The sequence below is a fragment of the Mastomys coucha genome, unplaced genomic scaffold (assembly GCF_008632895.1).
Source record: "Mastomys coucha isolate ucsf_1 unplaced genomic scaffold, UCSF_Mcou_1 pScaffold5, whole genome shotgun sequence".
Lineage (NCBI taxonomy): Eukaryota > Metazoa > Chordata > Mammalia > Rodentia > Muridae > Mastomys > Mastomys coucha.
Window position 1 is genome coordinate 89,732,055 of NW_022196911.1, and position 15,411 is coordinate 89,747,465.

General features: G+C 39.7%; 1 protein-coding gene and 1 pseudogene across 1 annotated transcript in view; both read right to left on the minus strand.

The window, feature by feature from the left end:
- Nucleotides 1–5,988: 5,988 nt before the first annotated feature.
- The window catches only part of Utp18 (UTP18 small subunit processome component), a 28,380-nt gene continuing 18,957 nt past the window's right edge, over nt 5,989–15,411 (minus strand). Inside the window, exons 10-14 of the mRNA XM_031353314.1 lie at nt 15,086–15,209; nt 12,362–12,536; nt 8,361–8,503; nt 7,148–7,186; nt 5,989–6,412 (exon numbers count right to left, since the gene is read on the minus strand). Coding sequence (XP_031209174.1) covers nt 7,162–7,186; nt 8,361–8,503; nt 12,362–12,536; nt 15,086–15,209 — 467 coding nt within the window. The 3' untranslated portion in view covers nt 5,989–6,412; nt 7,148–7,161. The remainder of the gene's footprint in view (nt 6,413–7,147; nt 7,187–8,360; nt 8,504–12,361; nt 12,537–15,085; nt 15,210–15,411) is intronic.
- On the minus strand, nt 13,264–15,060 carry LOC116078240 (annotated as a pseudogene).

Genomic DNA, 15,411 nt, shown 5'->3' on the forward strand with positions numbered 1-15,411 from the left:
GCCCTTGGAGGCTAGAGGTGTTAGATCCATGGAGCTGATGTTGGGAGGGGCTAGCCATGGGTGGTGGTTGGGTCTTCTGCAAGAGCAGTAGGTATCTCTGAGCCATCTCTTCAGTCCCAGGTATAAACTTCATAGAGCCAACATAAATCACATCTTTTGTCCTTTTTTCCATAGAAAGAATCAAAATCACAGCTCAGAGTCGAGCACTAGATAGCATTTTCCCACTCATTCAATCATGAACAGTAATATCCAGTGGTAACCAATAAGTGCAATACAAGGTAAGGGTATTTATACAGTAATGTCCATCTAGGTTATCATTTGGACAAAATGCTTTAGGTGAGGAGTTCCTACTGAGTCTTTCTGTATAGGTATTGATAAAGAAAATGCCAGAATAAATGAAGCACAACAAAAGCACAGGGGGGAAGCCCAGCTAGGTTTCTTCAGGGAGATTACAAAGTAGCTCAAGACTCACACAGAGCACACAGAGAGAATGCTGGATAGGAAAAGACCTGAGTCACATGGTTTTCTACCAAGCTTAGGAGCAAACTATCATCTTGTATCTTCATCACTATAGGGATGGTGGCTAACATTCACTGAGAGCTTGCTATGCTCCAGGTACTGGGCTAATGCTTACACAGCATAGAGTCATTGCACGACTTGTGAACTGTGTTTCTTTATGTTCTTTTTAGAGAGAAACTAAAGGCTGCATGGAAGACAGGAGCTATTGAAGGATTTTGAGCTAGAGTACTGTGCATATATGTATAAATATTCTTTTCCTGAAAGTCTCCCTATGTAACCCAAATTGGCCCTAAATGGGTAATCCTCCTACCTTAGCCTCCTGAATGTGAGATTACAGGCATGCACCACCACACCGAGCTTGAGATTTATATTTTTAAAACACATTTCTTCACAGACTGAGGAGTATTTGCTGATGAAATAATTTTCCTTTTGCTTCAAAATAACCAGTTCAATTGATATGAGCTGTTAATTACTGAAGTCATGATGAAGACAAATGTCTCTTCTCTCTCTCTCTCTCTCTCTCTCTCTCTCTCTCTCTCTCTCTTTTGTATATTTCAAGTTTTCTAACTTACACATTTTCTTAAATCTCTGGCTGTGATGTGGAGAGCTGATGGAAGAGTGTAAAATAAGAAAAGATGAAGAAAAGATGACTATGATGCACATTATTTCTCTGAAGATGAGGATGCCATACTCCATTTGTGCCAAGAGTAACAACAGGAATATTCCTGTTAGACCACCTGTCAGTATTCCTTTCTCCCACAAGATGCAGTGGCAGTCCTTAGCTCTACTATCAATACATGTTTTTATGAATAAGAACATACTTGTGGGAATCTAGGAATTTCTGGGTACTAAGAAATTCCTAGGGACTGGTCTCTCGTCCAGAGGATTCAAAACACATGGTTTTGGACATTTCTCAATGTGATTAAACAACGGCCCAAACTCCTGTCAGGAATGACTCTTCACTGCCTTTCTCTTATCTATGAAATTATGGTCAGATCCTAAAATCCTGATATTCTCTCTGTGATGTGCTTCTCAGTCATTAGTTGGTCCTCAAGATTGTAGCCAGAACGATCTTTGACTGTACTCAGTAATGGAGGGATACTGTGTTGCCTAACCTTGTTTCACATGACCTCTCAATGTGCAATGAAGCTATTCTAACATTCCCCCTTCTGCATCTGCCTGGTGGGTGGGTCATGAGTAAAGTAGCTTCAAAGTAGCAATGCATGCAAAGCCCAGTCTTGAGGAAGGACGTTTTGGTGAATGAGCACCTGATTGCAATCCAGGGTAGTCAGGCGAGTAGGAGCTGTCTGGACATCAAAGATAGCTGAAACAGAAGAAAGCAATGAAGAACAAAGGAGTGGGGCCTCAGCCACCTTTTTAAATCCTTTTTCTTTCTAATGATGCATTGTTACTTAGACTAGCCTTGAACACCTCACCCTCTTTCCTCCACTTACAGATTAATGAGGTTGCTGACAGATAACCTCCAAGGCCAGCCTGTAGACCACCTGACTGTTAGGCCCTGTTTGTTCTTCAGGGATCCCAACCTCTGATTGGCCTCTTGCACATTAAAGACTAGAGTAGTCTCTGTCGTCTCTAGAAGAATTGCCAGTCCCTTGGAACTGCATAATAGATGTGCCTGAGTTTACCCATTGTGTTCCTTTGCATCTATATAATCAGGTATCAATAAAGAAAGCACCAAAAAGAAAAAAGAAAAAAGAAAAGATGAAGTTCAACGTGAGAGCAGATGAGAACTGAGAAAGTACCCATAGATTGGAGAGAATATTTTAAGGGGGAAACACTCAGTTAACTAACTAGGTAGGCATGACAAAGAGAGAAAAAGCTCAAGTTTAAAGTCTACCTAGCTCAAGTGACTGGGCAATAGAGCTGTTAACATTATAGGATAGAGAGAATTTGAGAAGAGAGGGCACACACAGAAACATGTTTGGTGTGGCTATACACCATCAGTGGTTGCTTTTTAAATAAGGCCCATTAAATGTGACCTCAATGCAAACATGTTTATAAATTACCTACGCCGGGGCTGACGAGATGGCTCAGCGGGTAAGAGCACTGACTGTTCTTCCAAAGGTCCTGAGTTCGGATCCCAGCAACCACATGGTGGCTCACAACCACCCGTAATGAGATCTGATGCCTTCTTCTGGTGCATCTGAAGACAGCTACAGTGAATTACACCGGAGCGAGCAGGCCCAGAGCTAGAGGGCCGGCAGAGGTCCTGAGTTCAATTCCCAGCAGCCACATACATCATGGCTCTTGGCCATCTGTACTGCTATAGTGTACTCATACTCATAAAATAAATAAAATAAATAAAAAATATAAAAATATACATATAAATTACCTATGCCATTTACAGTACAAACACATTATGAAACAAAACTCCTAGGAGAGCACATATGCTCTACTGCTTCAATAGCTCACACTCAGTATGCACGCCCTGCTGTAAGGACTTTTCACTATCTGTAGACGATGGCTGTAGCACTGGGTGTACAACTGCTAGAAACCTCCTCTTAACTGCATTGTAAAATCAGAGTACTATTTCTCTTACAGCACTGAGAATTACATGAAATCCAATACACATAATGATGTCCGGCAGCACAGCTCCAGGGAGTTTTCACGGCACATTCTACCGTCTCCCTACATCTGTTCAGCATCCACTTCCTCCAATTCAGAGTAACAATGTTTTGCTCATGAGATGAAGATATGGAGATGCATTTGAGTTGATTGCAAGTAGCCTCGGAATTCTTTAGAGGTATGTGTAAGCATTTACACTTGCCTCTGTCCCAAGCTTGCCTCTGTCCACAAGGGGACAGAAATTCATGCCACAGTGCCTGCGGCTCACCCATCCATTCTGTGTAGCTTTGAAGGGGTTAGGTACCCTCACCAGAAGCACATTCAACATTCACACTTATTTCTAGTAAGGCATACAACTTTCACCTATCATTTAAAGACAGGACATGTCTTTAAAAGACCAGTAATTCTACACGGTAAATCATCACTTCACGGCTAAAGATGGTTGTCCCTAGGCAGGGACTAACTTGCAGTCACGCTAACATAGCACCTTCGAATAGAGACTAGTGTGAAGGAATTCTTACATGCATCTGAAGTCTCCTTGAACAACTAGCTTGGCTCTGGTGATAAGAAAAAGAAAATTGAGAGCCTGACTCAAAATCCCTGAGGTCCACTGAAGGAAACAAAACAAAAACCAAGAAACAGGTTCGGTAATGTGTCTGTAGAATAACCTCTGCCTTGGAGGTAAAAACAGTGTTGTTGTTGAACTCTCTTAGTAGTGTATAAAATCCATCTAGAGGTTTTAATGAAATACAATTAAAGTGTAAACTCTACTTCCATCCTCTTCTCTATAAAAATAAATGCCCATATATCTTAAAACCCCTAGTACCTGAAAAACCACACACAAAGTAAGCACATACAAAACTTGGTGTTCATTTCTAAAACAAGCCTTAATTTTTTTCTGGGAAGGGTGCGGGGGGAGGATTTCGAGACAGGGTTTCTCTGTATAGCTCTGACTGTCCTGGAACTCACTCTGTAGACCATGCTGGCCTCGAACTCAGAAATCTGCCTACCTCTGCCTTCCAAGTGCTAGGATTAAAGGCGTGTGCCACCATTGCCCGGCGACAAGCTTTAATTTAACTGAAGCTAGGAACAAGGTGATGGTGAAAAGCTACAAAATGCCTTGCCTTTCAAGCCTTAATTTAACTGAAGCTAGGAACAAGGTGATGGTGAAAAGCTACAAAATGCCTTGCCTTTCAAACTCAGAATCCACTGCTGCCCTCTGGCGGCTGAAAAAAATAACACTCACAAGCCACTGGTTTCAGGAAATTGACATACTAGCACACTATGAAGTTCCTTGCTAAAAGGGGAGTAAGGAGAAAGAGCCCCACAGCCAGATAACAACGCATCTTCACAGAACACGTAGTTTGAGAAAGATGCTAAAACCAGACAAGGTTCTACCAAGAGAGGCTGGGCCTGTAGCTCAGTGCTAGAATGCTTACTTAACCTGCATGAGAACCCTAGCACTAGTCTCTAGAAAGGAACATTTAATGCTGACTCCATGAAGCCACCCAACATCTGCAGCCTCTCACTGTCAGCAGAAACCCTACCACACATCTCAGCTGGATGTGAACCTCATATGGAGTTGTGTAACTGATTACAGGAAAGTTGCAAAATATTTGACTAGATTAAAAGGTTTCTGAATGTACAGCAACCAAAAAAATATTTAATTTAATGTATAGCAAATCAGGCAGTGTTTCTGGCAGTGTTCATTTCTATTGTATTACACAACTTCCCTGTAGTTTTAGTCCCAAACACATGCGCCAAGTGTCACCATGCCACCCCATGCAATGTTGCCCAAATGCTGACTCAGTCAACTTGGTGTTTTTACTCTATATACAAATTTTTCTGCTCTTACAGAAATATAATGACAATTAGGGAAAACAAAAACCTAATATTTTCCTATTATTTTTCGATATGAGTCCATTTATTTTGCCTTTGGATTGTACTACTTACAATGAGTGTTTTAATAACTGAATTGCTGACTCATTTCATAAAGAAACCATTCAACAATTTGCATTTTCCTTCTGGCTAAGGATGTTGAACATCTTTAAAACATTTTTCAGTGATTTGGGAATCACCTTTTGAAAACTCATTTAGTTCCATGTTCTATTTTTTAATTGGGTTTTCTTGACAATTTCTTAGTTTCTTGAGATTTTGTATATTCTAGAAACTAACCCTATCAGATGGATAGCTGGTATTTTCCCCATTCTGTAGAATGTCCCTTGATGTACTGGAGTTTTCATGAAGTCGGTTTATTGTTGGTAATACCTGCAGTATTGGGGTACTGTTCAAAAATCCTTTCCTTGACCAATTAGTCCAAATGTATTCCCTAGAGTATTAGGTCTTAAGTTCTTCATTTATCTAGAGTTAAGTTTTGTGTACTTGTTGGTCTTAATGCCTTGCTTATCTGGGGGTCCTGTTCAGAAAACCCTTTCTTGTGCCAATTAAGTTCCAATGTATTCTCTAGGGCAGTGATTTTCAACCTTCTTAATGCTGCAACCCTTTAATACACTTACTTGTGTTATGGTAACCAAAGCATAAAATTATTTTCACTATTACTTCCTAACTGTAATTGTTAGTTTGAATTATAATGTAAAATATCTGATATGTACATAAAGGGCCATAACTATAACCCACAAGCTGAGAATCACTGTGATGGTCTTAGTTCTTGGATTCATTTAGAGTTGAATTTTATGCAGGGTGAAAGATCATTTTGTTCTTCTAGGTGCAGCTATCCAGTTTGACCTTAACCATTAAGAAGCTCTTTTCTCAAATGTTTACTACATTCTAAATGCATTGCATGCTAAATGAACTTTGTACTAAACAGACTCCTAATGCCTCAACATCATACCCATAGATTAAGTTTCAACCCACATCGGAGAATCATTTATTTACAATCATTTATTGTAGATGGTAAGTTACAAAAACCCCTAACTAGTCAAGATACAGAGACCAAGGAATGCAGAATGTTCCCTCAACAAACATATATATACCATCTATATTCCTCCCAAGGCTTGAGGACTACTATAGGGGATAGGAGGAATATAAATGAAAATATTCACTTATATTATTTTTTACTACAGTTTCCATTTCTTACATTTTGTTTTAAAGAAAGTACATACAAAGCACATTCTTGACCATGTGTGTAGATTAAAAGAATCATGTACACTTATTTTCAAACAAAGTTAGACATTTATTAAGACACTGCTGCTAATTTAAGAAGATTCCATAAATCATTATTCATATATTATCACAACACTTGGAAACTTCTGGGAAGATGTACTGAGATGGGATTTTTCAACTGGATCTGAAAAAGAATAGAAAAAGTTATACAAGCTCACTTATAACTGCTAGTTATCACAAACAACATGTTCCACCACTATATTTTTGAGAGGTAAAATAGCTAGAATGCTTCCTTCACTTTGCTCAAGATCCTTTTATCTTTAAAAATCCTTTTCTCTGATTAAAACATATCAGTTCTCTCATAGGCTCTTCTTCAACACTCATAAATCTAAGGCAGCCTAACAGTCAGCTGGGGTAAAAAGATTAACTGCAAAGTTCACTGTCAGGATCACCCCGTGTCAAGTCTAAGCTGTAGCCATACAGGAAACATACCATGTTTTAAACAGTGGCCAGCAAAAATCTATTTCACTCTTGAGCTCTGAGCAACAGGGCAAGCCACTTAAAAATCACCAAGTCAAAGAGTTTGAGTTTACACAAGCTGTAGCTCTCTCAATTCTTCTCTCTTTGTGGGTTACATGATCATAACTACAGTTTTGGTGACAATTACTGAATACAATATTAAAAACGTGACTTCAGAAGGAGGCAGACCATTGTGACTGGGATTAGAAATTCTCAAGGAGGGTTCAGGTCAGTTAGACAGCTCCTGATCTATTTCCACACCACTTCCCTAAATTGAAGGTGTTAAGCTGCCCTAGCGGCAAAGAGACAGAGCTAAGTCAGTAAGATACCTCTAACCAAATGACATCAATGGGACAACTCTAAAACTCACAGTATTTATTTTAAAAGAGACTTTTCTTACTTCAAAAAAAATCTTCAGAAGTCTGAGTAGTGATGCAACCTGAAAAAGCAAAAGATAACTGTTTAATTACCCTCGGAGTAGTTAAATCTGCTCATGGAGCACCACTTAGAAAGACGGCGGTAGCAGTTGGGGGGTGATTCCAGTCATTCTCAACCGGGGATGTTTTTAGATCCTTACATCATAAACTGTTACGATGGCTCCAAAGGATCAAACTGGGACTGACAAAATACCTCATCAGCCACACTAACTCCAAGTGCTGTCAATCCAAATCCCTAGCACAGCGAGCACAGTTTCATTCTAGAGCACAATGTAAAAAACACAATGCTTCTGAGGCTTAAAGAACACCAAAGCAGCTCTCACAGAGCTCCTCTCTTTAGGAAAATCTGCACTTGATCCCAAACTAATCTGAAGTGAGACTGACAAAATTACCCTGGCATAACTCATTCTCACTTCATAATAGGAAGCAATTTAACCCATAGTCTGCTGTATTTTCATTTCATGACTATCTTTAAAACCAATTTCCGTTCCTCCTTTCCTTCAGCCTACAGCACTCCCTGGAGCATGCACACGCAAATGTAGGGTTCTGTGCAGCATGCACATCTGACAAAAGGGAAAGGGACTGTCATTTCGGGAAATGAAACTCAAAGTTTCACTTCTTGAAGATCCACCTGTCAACCTATTTTAGCAATGGTGCAATTAAATTTTGCTTATGCCTGTTTTAAAGACAAGTATTTGGGTAAAGAAGAGACACACAGATAGATGACCTAATTTTTGGATTTCTTTGTGACTAACACCCTTATTTTTAGCTTACAACAACAAGGACAGAAACATCCTTTTTTTTTTTTAATTCACTTAAGTCCAGTAGATTTAAAAGTGACTGTCAACTCAGCAAAAGTCAAACTACCAAAAAAAGTAACAGTATTGTTAAAGTGGCTACTTTTCCTTGATCAGCATCCTGAAAGAATCAAAGCAGTGATACAATAATTATAAACTATACAACACACACACACAAGAGTTTTATTTCTTGTGTGAATTTTTCTGCCAGTGACACATTTGTGGGAGAATAAGGCAGTCAGATAATGAGAGTCAGGCTTGAACGTGCAATAAATTAAAAGAATAAATTCTTTATATAACTGTAAAATTGAGAATACATACTCTCTTCACACTTTCAAAAACAGCTTATTGGAGATCTGACTTTATAAATAATACTCACCTATACATCAGAGCCTTGCCCTGCTCATTCCCTAACGCAAAGTATCCACCTCTGGGAGAGAAGTCCATGGTTTGAACACGAGAAACAGCACTCTTTTTAAAAACTGGAAAGTTAGAAAACACTGTACAGGAAGGAAGATGAACCTGCAGGAGATCATAAAATGCCTTAAATTACAAAAACTAGGAACTTATTCTTTCCTAACTTTTTTTTATTCTATCTTGATAAAAAACAGAGGTCACTTGACTGTGGCATACATGAAAAGCACTGCTCCACAAACATAGCCAAATTGCCCATAACTAGGTGTGTGTGTGTGTGGGGGGGTTATGCGCACACACATGCACGTGTGCATGCTCACGTGTGTGAGTGTAGGTTAGCAGTTTGCTTGGAGGTCAGTGTAAGTCCTTGTCTTCTACCTTGTTTGAGACAGAAGGTCTTACACCACAGATTCTCCTGCATCCACTTCCCATCTCACACTGAGCTTGGAATGGGCTGTAGGAATTTTTAATTCAGGGCTTCACATTTGAATGGTGAAGACTTTACCCACCATGTCATTTCTCACTTTGTTTCTTGTAAGGACTTTACCCACTGAGTCATCTCTAACTTTGTTTCCTTAAATTTTTCATCACTGTGAAATTTCTGGTTTTTTGGTTTTTATTTTGATTTGTTAAAACTTGACAGCACTCTACATTTTCTGTTTTATGATCATTGGGGATCTGTCAGTGGTCCTCAATCTATTTTAAATATACTTCTACATTTTCCAGTTTGGTGTAACTATTACAACAGCTAATTTCTCCTCTCTCAGTGGTACTAGGTAGATTCTAAGTCCTCAAGAATAAACTGTTCAGTAAGATCCTAAATAAAACTAGCAGAGACATCCAAAGCACAGAAGCACAAATAATAACACCAAAGTATGAACATGAGAAAAGACAGCAACATGACTCACACTGAAAGACCTACAGCTGCTCCAGGCCTCTTCAACTCAAGATACCACAACTCGTAAGCCATCTGAAGTCTGAAAGAGACTTCAGAAGCTTACTAAGCAAAAAACTGATCAGAGAGCCAGCCAGGCACAGTAGAGCATGCCTTTAACTGTAGGAGGCAGAGGCAGGCAGATCTCCTTGAGTTTGAAGCCAGACTTATATCGTTAGTTCCAGGACAGCCAGGGATAGATACATGGTTTAAAAAAAAAGGGGGGCAGAAAAGTATCACCAACAGATTTGACCAAGAAAAAAATATCAAGAATAGAGAACAAAGCTAACAAACACTATATTCAAACAATAAATAAAGAAAAATAAGTATAACAATAACACTCAAGAACTCAGATACAGGGGCTAGAGAGCTGGTTCAATGGTAAAAAGCACTGGCTGTTCTTCCAGAGGACTAGGGTTCAGCTCCCAGCACCAATATGGGTGGCTCATTACAACCAGTAACTCCAGTCCCAGGGGATATGACACTCTCTGTTGGCCCTCATAGGCACCAGGCATGCAGATACATGCAGGCAAAACACTCATACACATAATTTTTTTTAAAGCATTAAGATATGATCTAGAGGGCAAACATAAGCCAGGCATGGTAGTGTATGCCTTTAATCCCAGCACCCAGGAGGTAAAGGCAAGACCTCTGGGAATTCGAGGCCAGGCTGATCTACAAAGCAATGTTGTCTGGAAAAAAAAAAAAAAAACAAAATAGAAAAGGAAAGGAGAGAGGCAAACCTAAAAACTCAGGGAAGGAGAAATAATCAAAGTCAGCACAAGGAATCTATCCAATAGACATGAGGTAGGAAGAGTACTAGCTGAGAAGAAAGGACTCCCTGTAGGGAAGCCAGACCAAGGAAGGTAATGAGGGTGTGACTAGGATCAAAAATATGAATGGAGGACATTGTGATCTGAAAAACACTACACACAGAGGAAGAAAAAAGTCTCAATCATGAGAGCCCAGAAAAGAATATATTTGAGAAAAACAGGTGAATAAAAGGAATCAGAGAAGGAATCCACCCATCACATCCAGCACAGGAAGCCAGCAAATCAGTGACACTAATGAGGGAAAAAACAGAGAACAAATAACAACCCCAATCAAATAACAAGTCACAAGAATTAGTAAGAGGCTCTGAAAATCATTTAACAAGACAAACTCACAACCAAATTCTATTATACTCCACGGGCAACAGTGACAATGCACACAACTAGAAGTGTCCAACCTTTTAACATTGCAATCTGCCAGTGTCATCTACAAATGTGTTGGGCCTCACTGTCATTGGACACACATGGCCCATGGGCTCTAGATTGGTGTCTGTATAGCATAGGCAGGAGCTTAGCTGCTTCTTTGCCCAGTCATACTGCCTTATACAACTGTGTTACAAAGAATATAGAATCTAAACAAGGCAATGGTGATGCATGTCTATAATCCCTGCATTTGAGACATGGAGGGAAGCAAGAGGATCAGGAATTCAAGGTTAGCCTATGCTACCTGCAACCTTTTTTCAACAAACCAGAAAGAGTATAAAGTCTGAAATTAAAATTCTGCCCTTTGCTAACTGTTGACTCTGGAAGGGCTGTCACCAACGTAGAACTGTTAAAAAAAAAAGTCCTTTGTAACTCTTCATAAGATATACACTATCATCTAAGTTCATACTCAACGAAGTGTAAAAGTAAGTCTTTGTAAAACACAAACTGCCAGTGTTCACGTAACAGTAGTGTAACACAAAACTGCTACCTACTCAAAGTTAAACAGAATCTGTCTACCTGAGGCTAAGAGCAAATAATTGTTAAAGAAGAAACTGGTTCTGAGGGGCAGCAAGCTTCCAGGTATGAGAGGGTCATTTAAGCTGAACTCTAAAGTTGGCCTCAAAACAGTTAATATGGGCCTGAGGCCAGTATTTTCAGAAACACCTTCTTATAAGAATGGCCCTTGGATGGTAAACAGCGCCCTACTTGCTACGAATGAATGAAGAATACACTTGGGCCCAGTAGCCCAAATCAGTTGTATAAGTGAACTGATTTATGCCTAATACCTGGTTTTTACTTCTAGGCACCTAAAATTCAGCAAATGCTAAGCCCACATGAATGCTCAACCAAACTCTGGGCACTGGGTCTCTAATGGGTTTCATAGGTGAAAAACACTTGGTGTGCAGCTACACCTCACAGCTAGAGATTATTACATGCATCCTGTACAACTCTACTGGGAAGAGACTCCCAGGTTGCCCACACTTTACCTGTGTAGCTCTTCCTTTTGGTGATCCTGCTTAGTATCCAAAGGCTATAATAAATCTTAGCCATAAATATAGCCAAATACTGGGTCCTTTGTCTTTCCATTAAATCATAAGAACTGGGATGGCCTGAGGCCCAAGTACTCAAAATCCCTGTCTAGCTAGCTATGTGAATAATTGCAGCACCTTTACTTACGGCAACTCAACTGACTTTCAAAATCTATGAATTGCCTCCACTCCATTGTAGCTACAGGTCTTTAGAAAATAAGTAAAGAAATTGCCAATGAAGTGCTTGCCTTAAATATGTTCCTTAATTTATATGTTAGGAGAAACCTCTGAAAATGAGTACTATAACTTTAAGAATTCTGACAATAGACAGCTCAGAATTTCCAAGAGAACAGACACTGCAAAATTTGGTGGCCATATGTACTAACACAATCACTAGTTGAACCCCAAAGCTCCCAACTAATATCTGTACAAAACTTCTTAGCATTTTGTTGCTGTTGTGTCTGGGCTTTTAAAGACAGGGCTTTTATGTACAGTAGGCCAACTTTCAACTCACTACATAGCCAAGGAGAGCCCTGATTACAGGCATGTGTCACCATTCCCAATTTGTTTTGGTCCTGGGGATTGAACCCATGGCCTTACAGGGAAGCACTCTACCAAGTAAGCCCCGTCTCCAGGCAAGAAGTTACTTCTTCAAATAAGCCACACACTACTTTTCTGTTATCACTCACTGTTTCAACATGAAATTCTAAATTACAAAGATAAAGAAAAGGATAAAAGTAGTTATTACCAATCTGACAGCTTCTTTCATTTTTCTTGAAGCCACTGCCAAGATTTCTGTGGTAGGATTGAAGGCCAAGGAAGTGACACCAGTAACTAGGTTCATTATTGCCTTTATTGGCTTTGGGTTTGTTTGTTGGAGGCAGGAATCTTGATTATATATGTTTACCACTCCACTCTTAGAACTGGAAAAAGAAAAAATAAAATAGATTAAAAACAAAAAAACCCTCTGCAACCTAAATGAACACACTGGTGATTGTGGAAATACCATGCTGCAAGGAGCACAATGGCTAAGGGATTTGAAGCAAGACAAAGACATTCTATCAAGGAAGCTTCAGTCTGGCTGAGCAGCTTTTCAATTGTAGGTCTAGCTACAAATCTGAAGAAAGCACAGAATCTCCACTTTACTTTCATAAATCAAGAATGTATCAAATATCCACTCCGCCATGTACTATTTGTGGAACAAATGTAAATTTAGAACCTAAGATAAGCACTCTCCCACAGCACCTACTGCCTAACTTCCAATACTTCCTACAGCTTGGTTTCTGTCGTTTTGTAGTACTGGGGATTGAACCTTACATACATTCACATAAATGCTAAAACCGTATCATCAGCCCTTTTGCTTTTCTTTCTTCTTATTTTTCTTGGTATAGGGTCTCACTGTTGCCAGGCTAGTTCTCCAGCTTCAGCTTTCTGAGTATCTAGGATGAAGAGCCAGCACCAGCCAGCCCGGACACTGCCTAACATGTACAAGATCATAGGCACTTACACTGAGCTGCCAGGTCCTACCACCTAAGGCATATCCAACCCATGCTGCACTTGTCTGCAGGTTTCCTAGCTCAGTTCAACCTGACTTCCCAGACCCCAAACTCCCTGGAGAGATTTACAAGTAACTTCCCCATTTTTTTTTTCCCAACTTAAAGGCTTTATTTGACACAAAATACAATATGGCTGCGGGAACACCAAACTCCAGTGACATAGGAAAGAAAAAGAACTGTGGTTCTCTCTAATTTATAATTAACAGGAAGTCACTAAATGAGTAACAAATGGGTACGCTTTACGGGAGAGTCTTTCCTAATGCCCATACTTTTGGAATTTCCACTCTCTGTTGTCCAATGGACACACCTGCCTCGTTTTGAGCCATCGAGAGATGCAGTGGAAATGAAAAGCATGGTTACAGACTCCCCATGCAACCATGCACTCTTCTGAAGTAGCTGACACCTGGTTGGCCTAACATTCGATACAAAGATCTATAATGTGGTTCCTGCAGATGGCACAGTTATCAACCACAATATCCCAGGCCCAGAGGGCTACTGCATTCCGCTTTTTAACTTCAAAGCGCTTCTTGCCCGCTCCGCTGTTTGTGCCACTGGGGGTATCCACATCCATCGCTGCCGCCATTTTGGAAACACACTGTCCGTCCAACTTCCCCAATTTTAATGTTGAAAAGTACACTACATTTCTGACCAGCTAGACCCACCCTCAACCCCCACTAATGTCCCACTCCAGGGCAGGAAATGCCTAACTGCAATTTCTTTATAGCTCAATTACTGCTTGGACTGAAGTCAAATATAATATCCTATACCCACAATATTAGACATGCTAACATGACCTTGTAATTTAGTTTGGAACTACCGCTAACAATGCAATTGCTCCTCCTTCCACCTACACATGTAGATATCAGGTAGCAAGATAAGGTCATTTCCAAAGTATAAACCATTTTTCTTCTACTAATAACCCAATAACAGGTTTTAGAAAATATTTTTAAGTACCTACTGTGGTGGTTTAAATAAGATAGACTCTCACAGGCTCATTTATTTGAATGCCTAGTCATTAGAGAGCAGCACTACTTGAGAAGGTTTAGAAGGGTTGGTCTTGCTGGATTAAGTGTAGCCTTGTTGGAGGAACTGTGTCACTGTGTGTGGGCTTTAAAGTTTCAAAAGCCTAAGCCAGGCCCAATGGGTTTCCCTTCCTGCTGCTGCCTGTGGATGCAGACGTAGAACTCTCAGCCAATTCTCCAGCATCACAGCTGCCTGCCTGCTACCACTGCTCCCTCCATACCAAAATAATGGACTATTCCTAAAACTACAACCAAGTCCCAATTTAATGCTTTCTTTGATAAGAGTTGCCAAAGTCATGGTGTCTCTACACAGCAAAAGAACAATGACTAAGACACCCACCATACTAACAAATGGTATCTCCAAAGATTATACTATACATAGCTAAAGACTTAGAAAATTAAATCCAGCCGGGCGGTGATGGAGCACACTTTTAATCCCAGCAGTTGGGAGGCAGAGACAGGCGGATTTCTGAGTTCAAGGCCAGCCTGATCTACAGAGTGAGTTCCAGGACAGCCAGGGCTACACAGAGAAACCCTGTCTTGAAAAAAAAAAAAGAAAGAAAGAAAATTAAACCCAGAGTTGTACTACTATTCCTCCTCAATGGCAAAAAGCTAAATAAACAGATGGAACCCTTGCCGCGATCAAATGAGTATTCTCAACTCAGGAAAATGTATTACAGTTTATTTAAGGTAGTAGTCTAGTGCCCATCTTCTTTGTCAAAAAGCTGACAAACTGCCAATATTAATTATACATCAAGACAATTTTACAAAACAAAAGGCTCAGCTAGGATTACTGACTTCACATTTCTAAGCTGTCAGTAAAGTCACATACTATCTACTATATTTAACTGCTAAACATCTTCTCATTAGCATGGTGTCATTCTCTTCACTCACCCACAAGCCACATACTGTCCATTCTTTGACGCAGCAATGCTTAATCCATATAAACTGCCTTCATCAAGAAATCTGTTAATGCACTTCCTCGAATTCACATCCCACACATAAACTTCTCCATTCCCTGAAAGTAAAAGCCAAAGAAGTGTTCAGATAATCTTGCTTAAATTTAAAACACAAGTAAACTTACTATTTTTAGTCACTCTTTAATAGCACAAGGAACTAAACCCTATTCCCAGAAAACTAAAAGCATTTCAAATATATGCAAAAGTTCAGTCATTCAAAAAACAGTATCTTAGGTTTAAAATTTAAAAAAAAAAAAACAA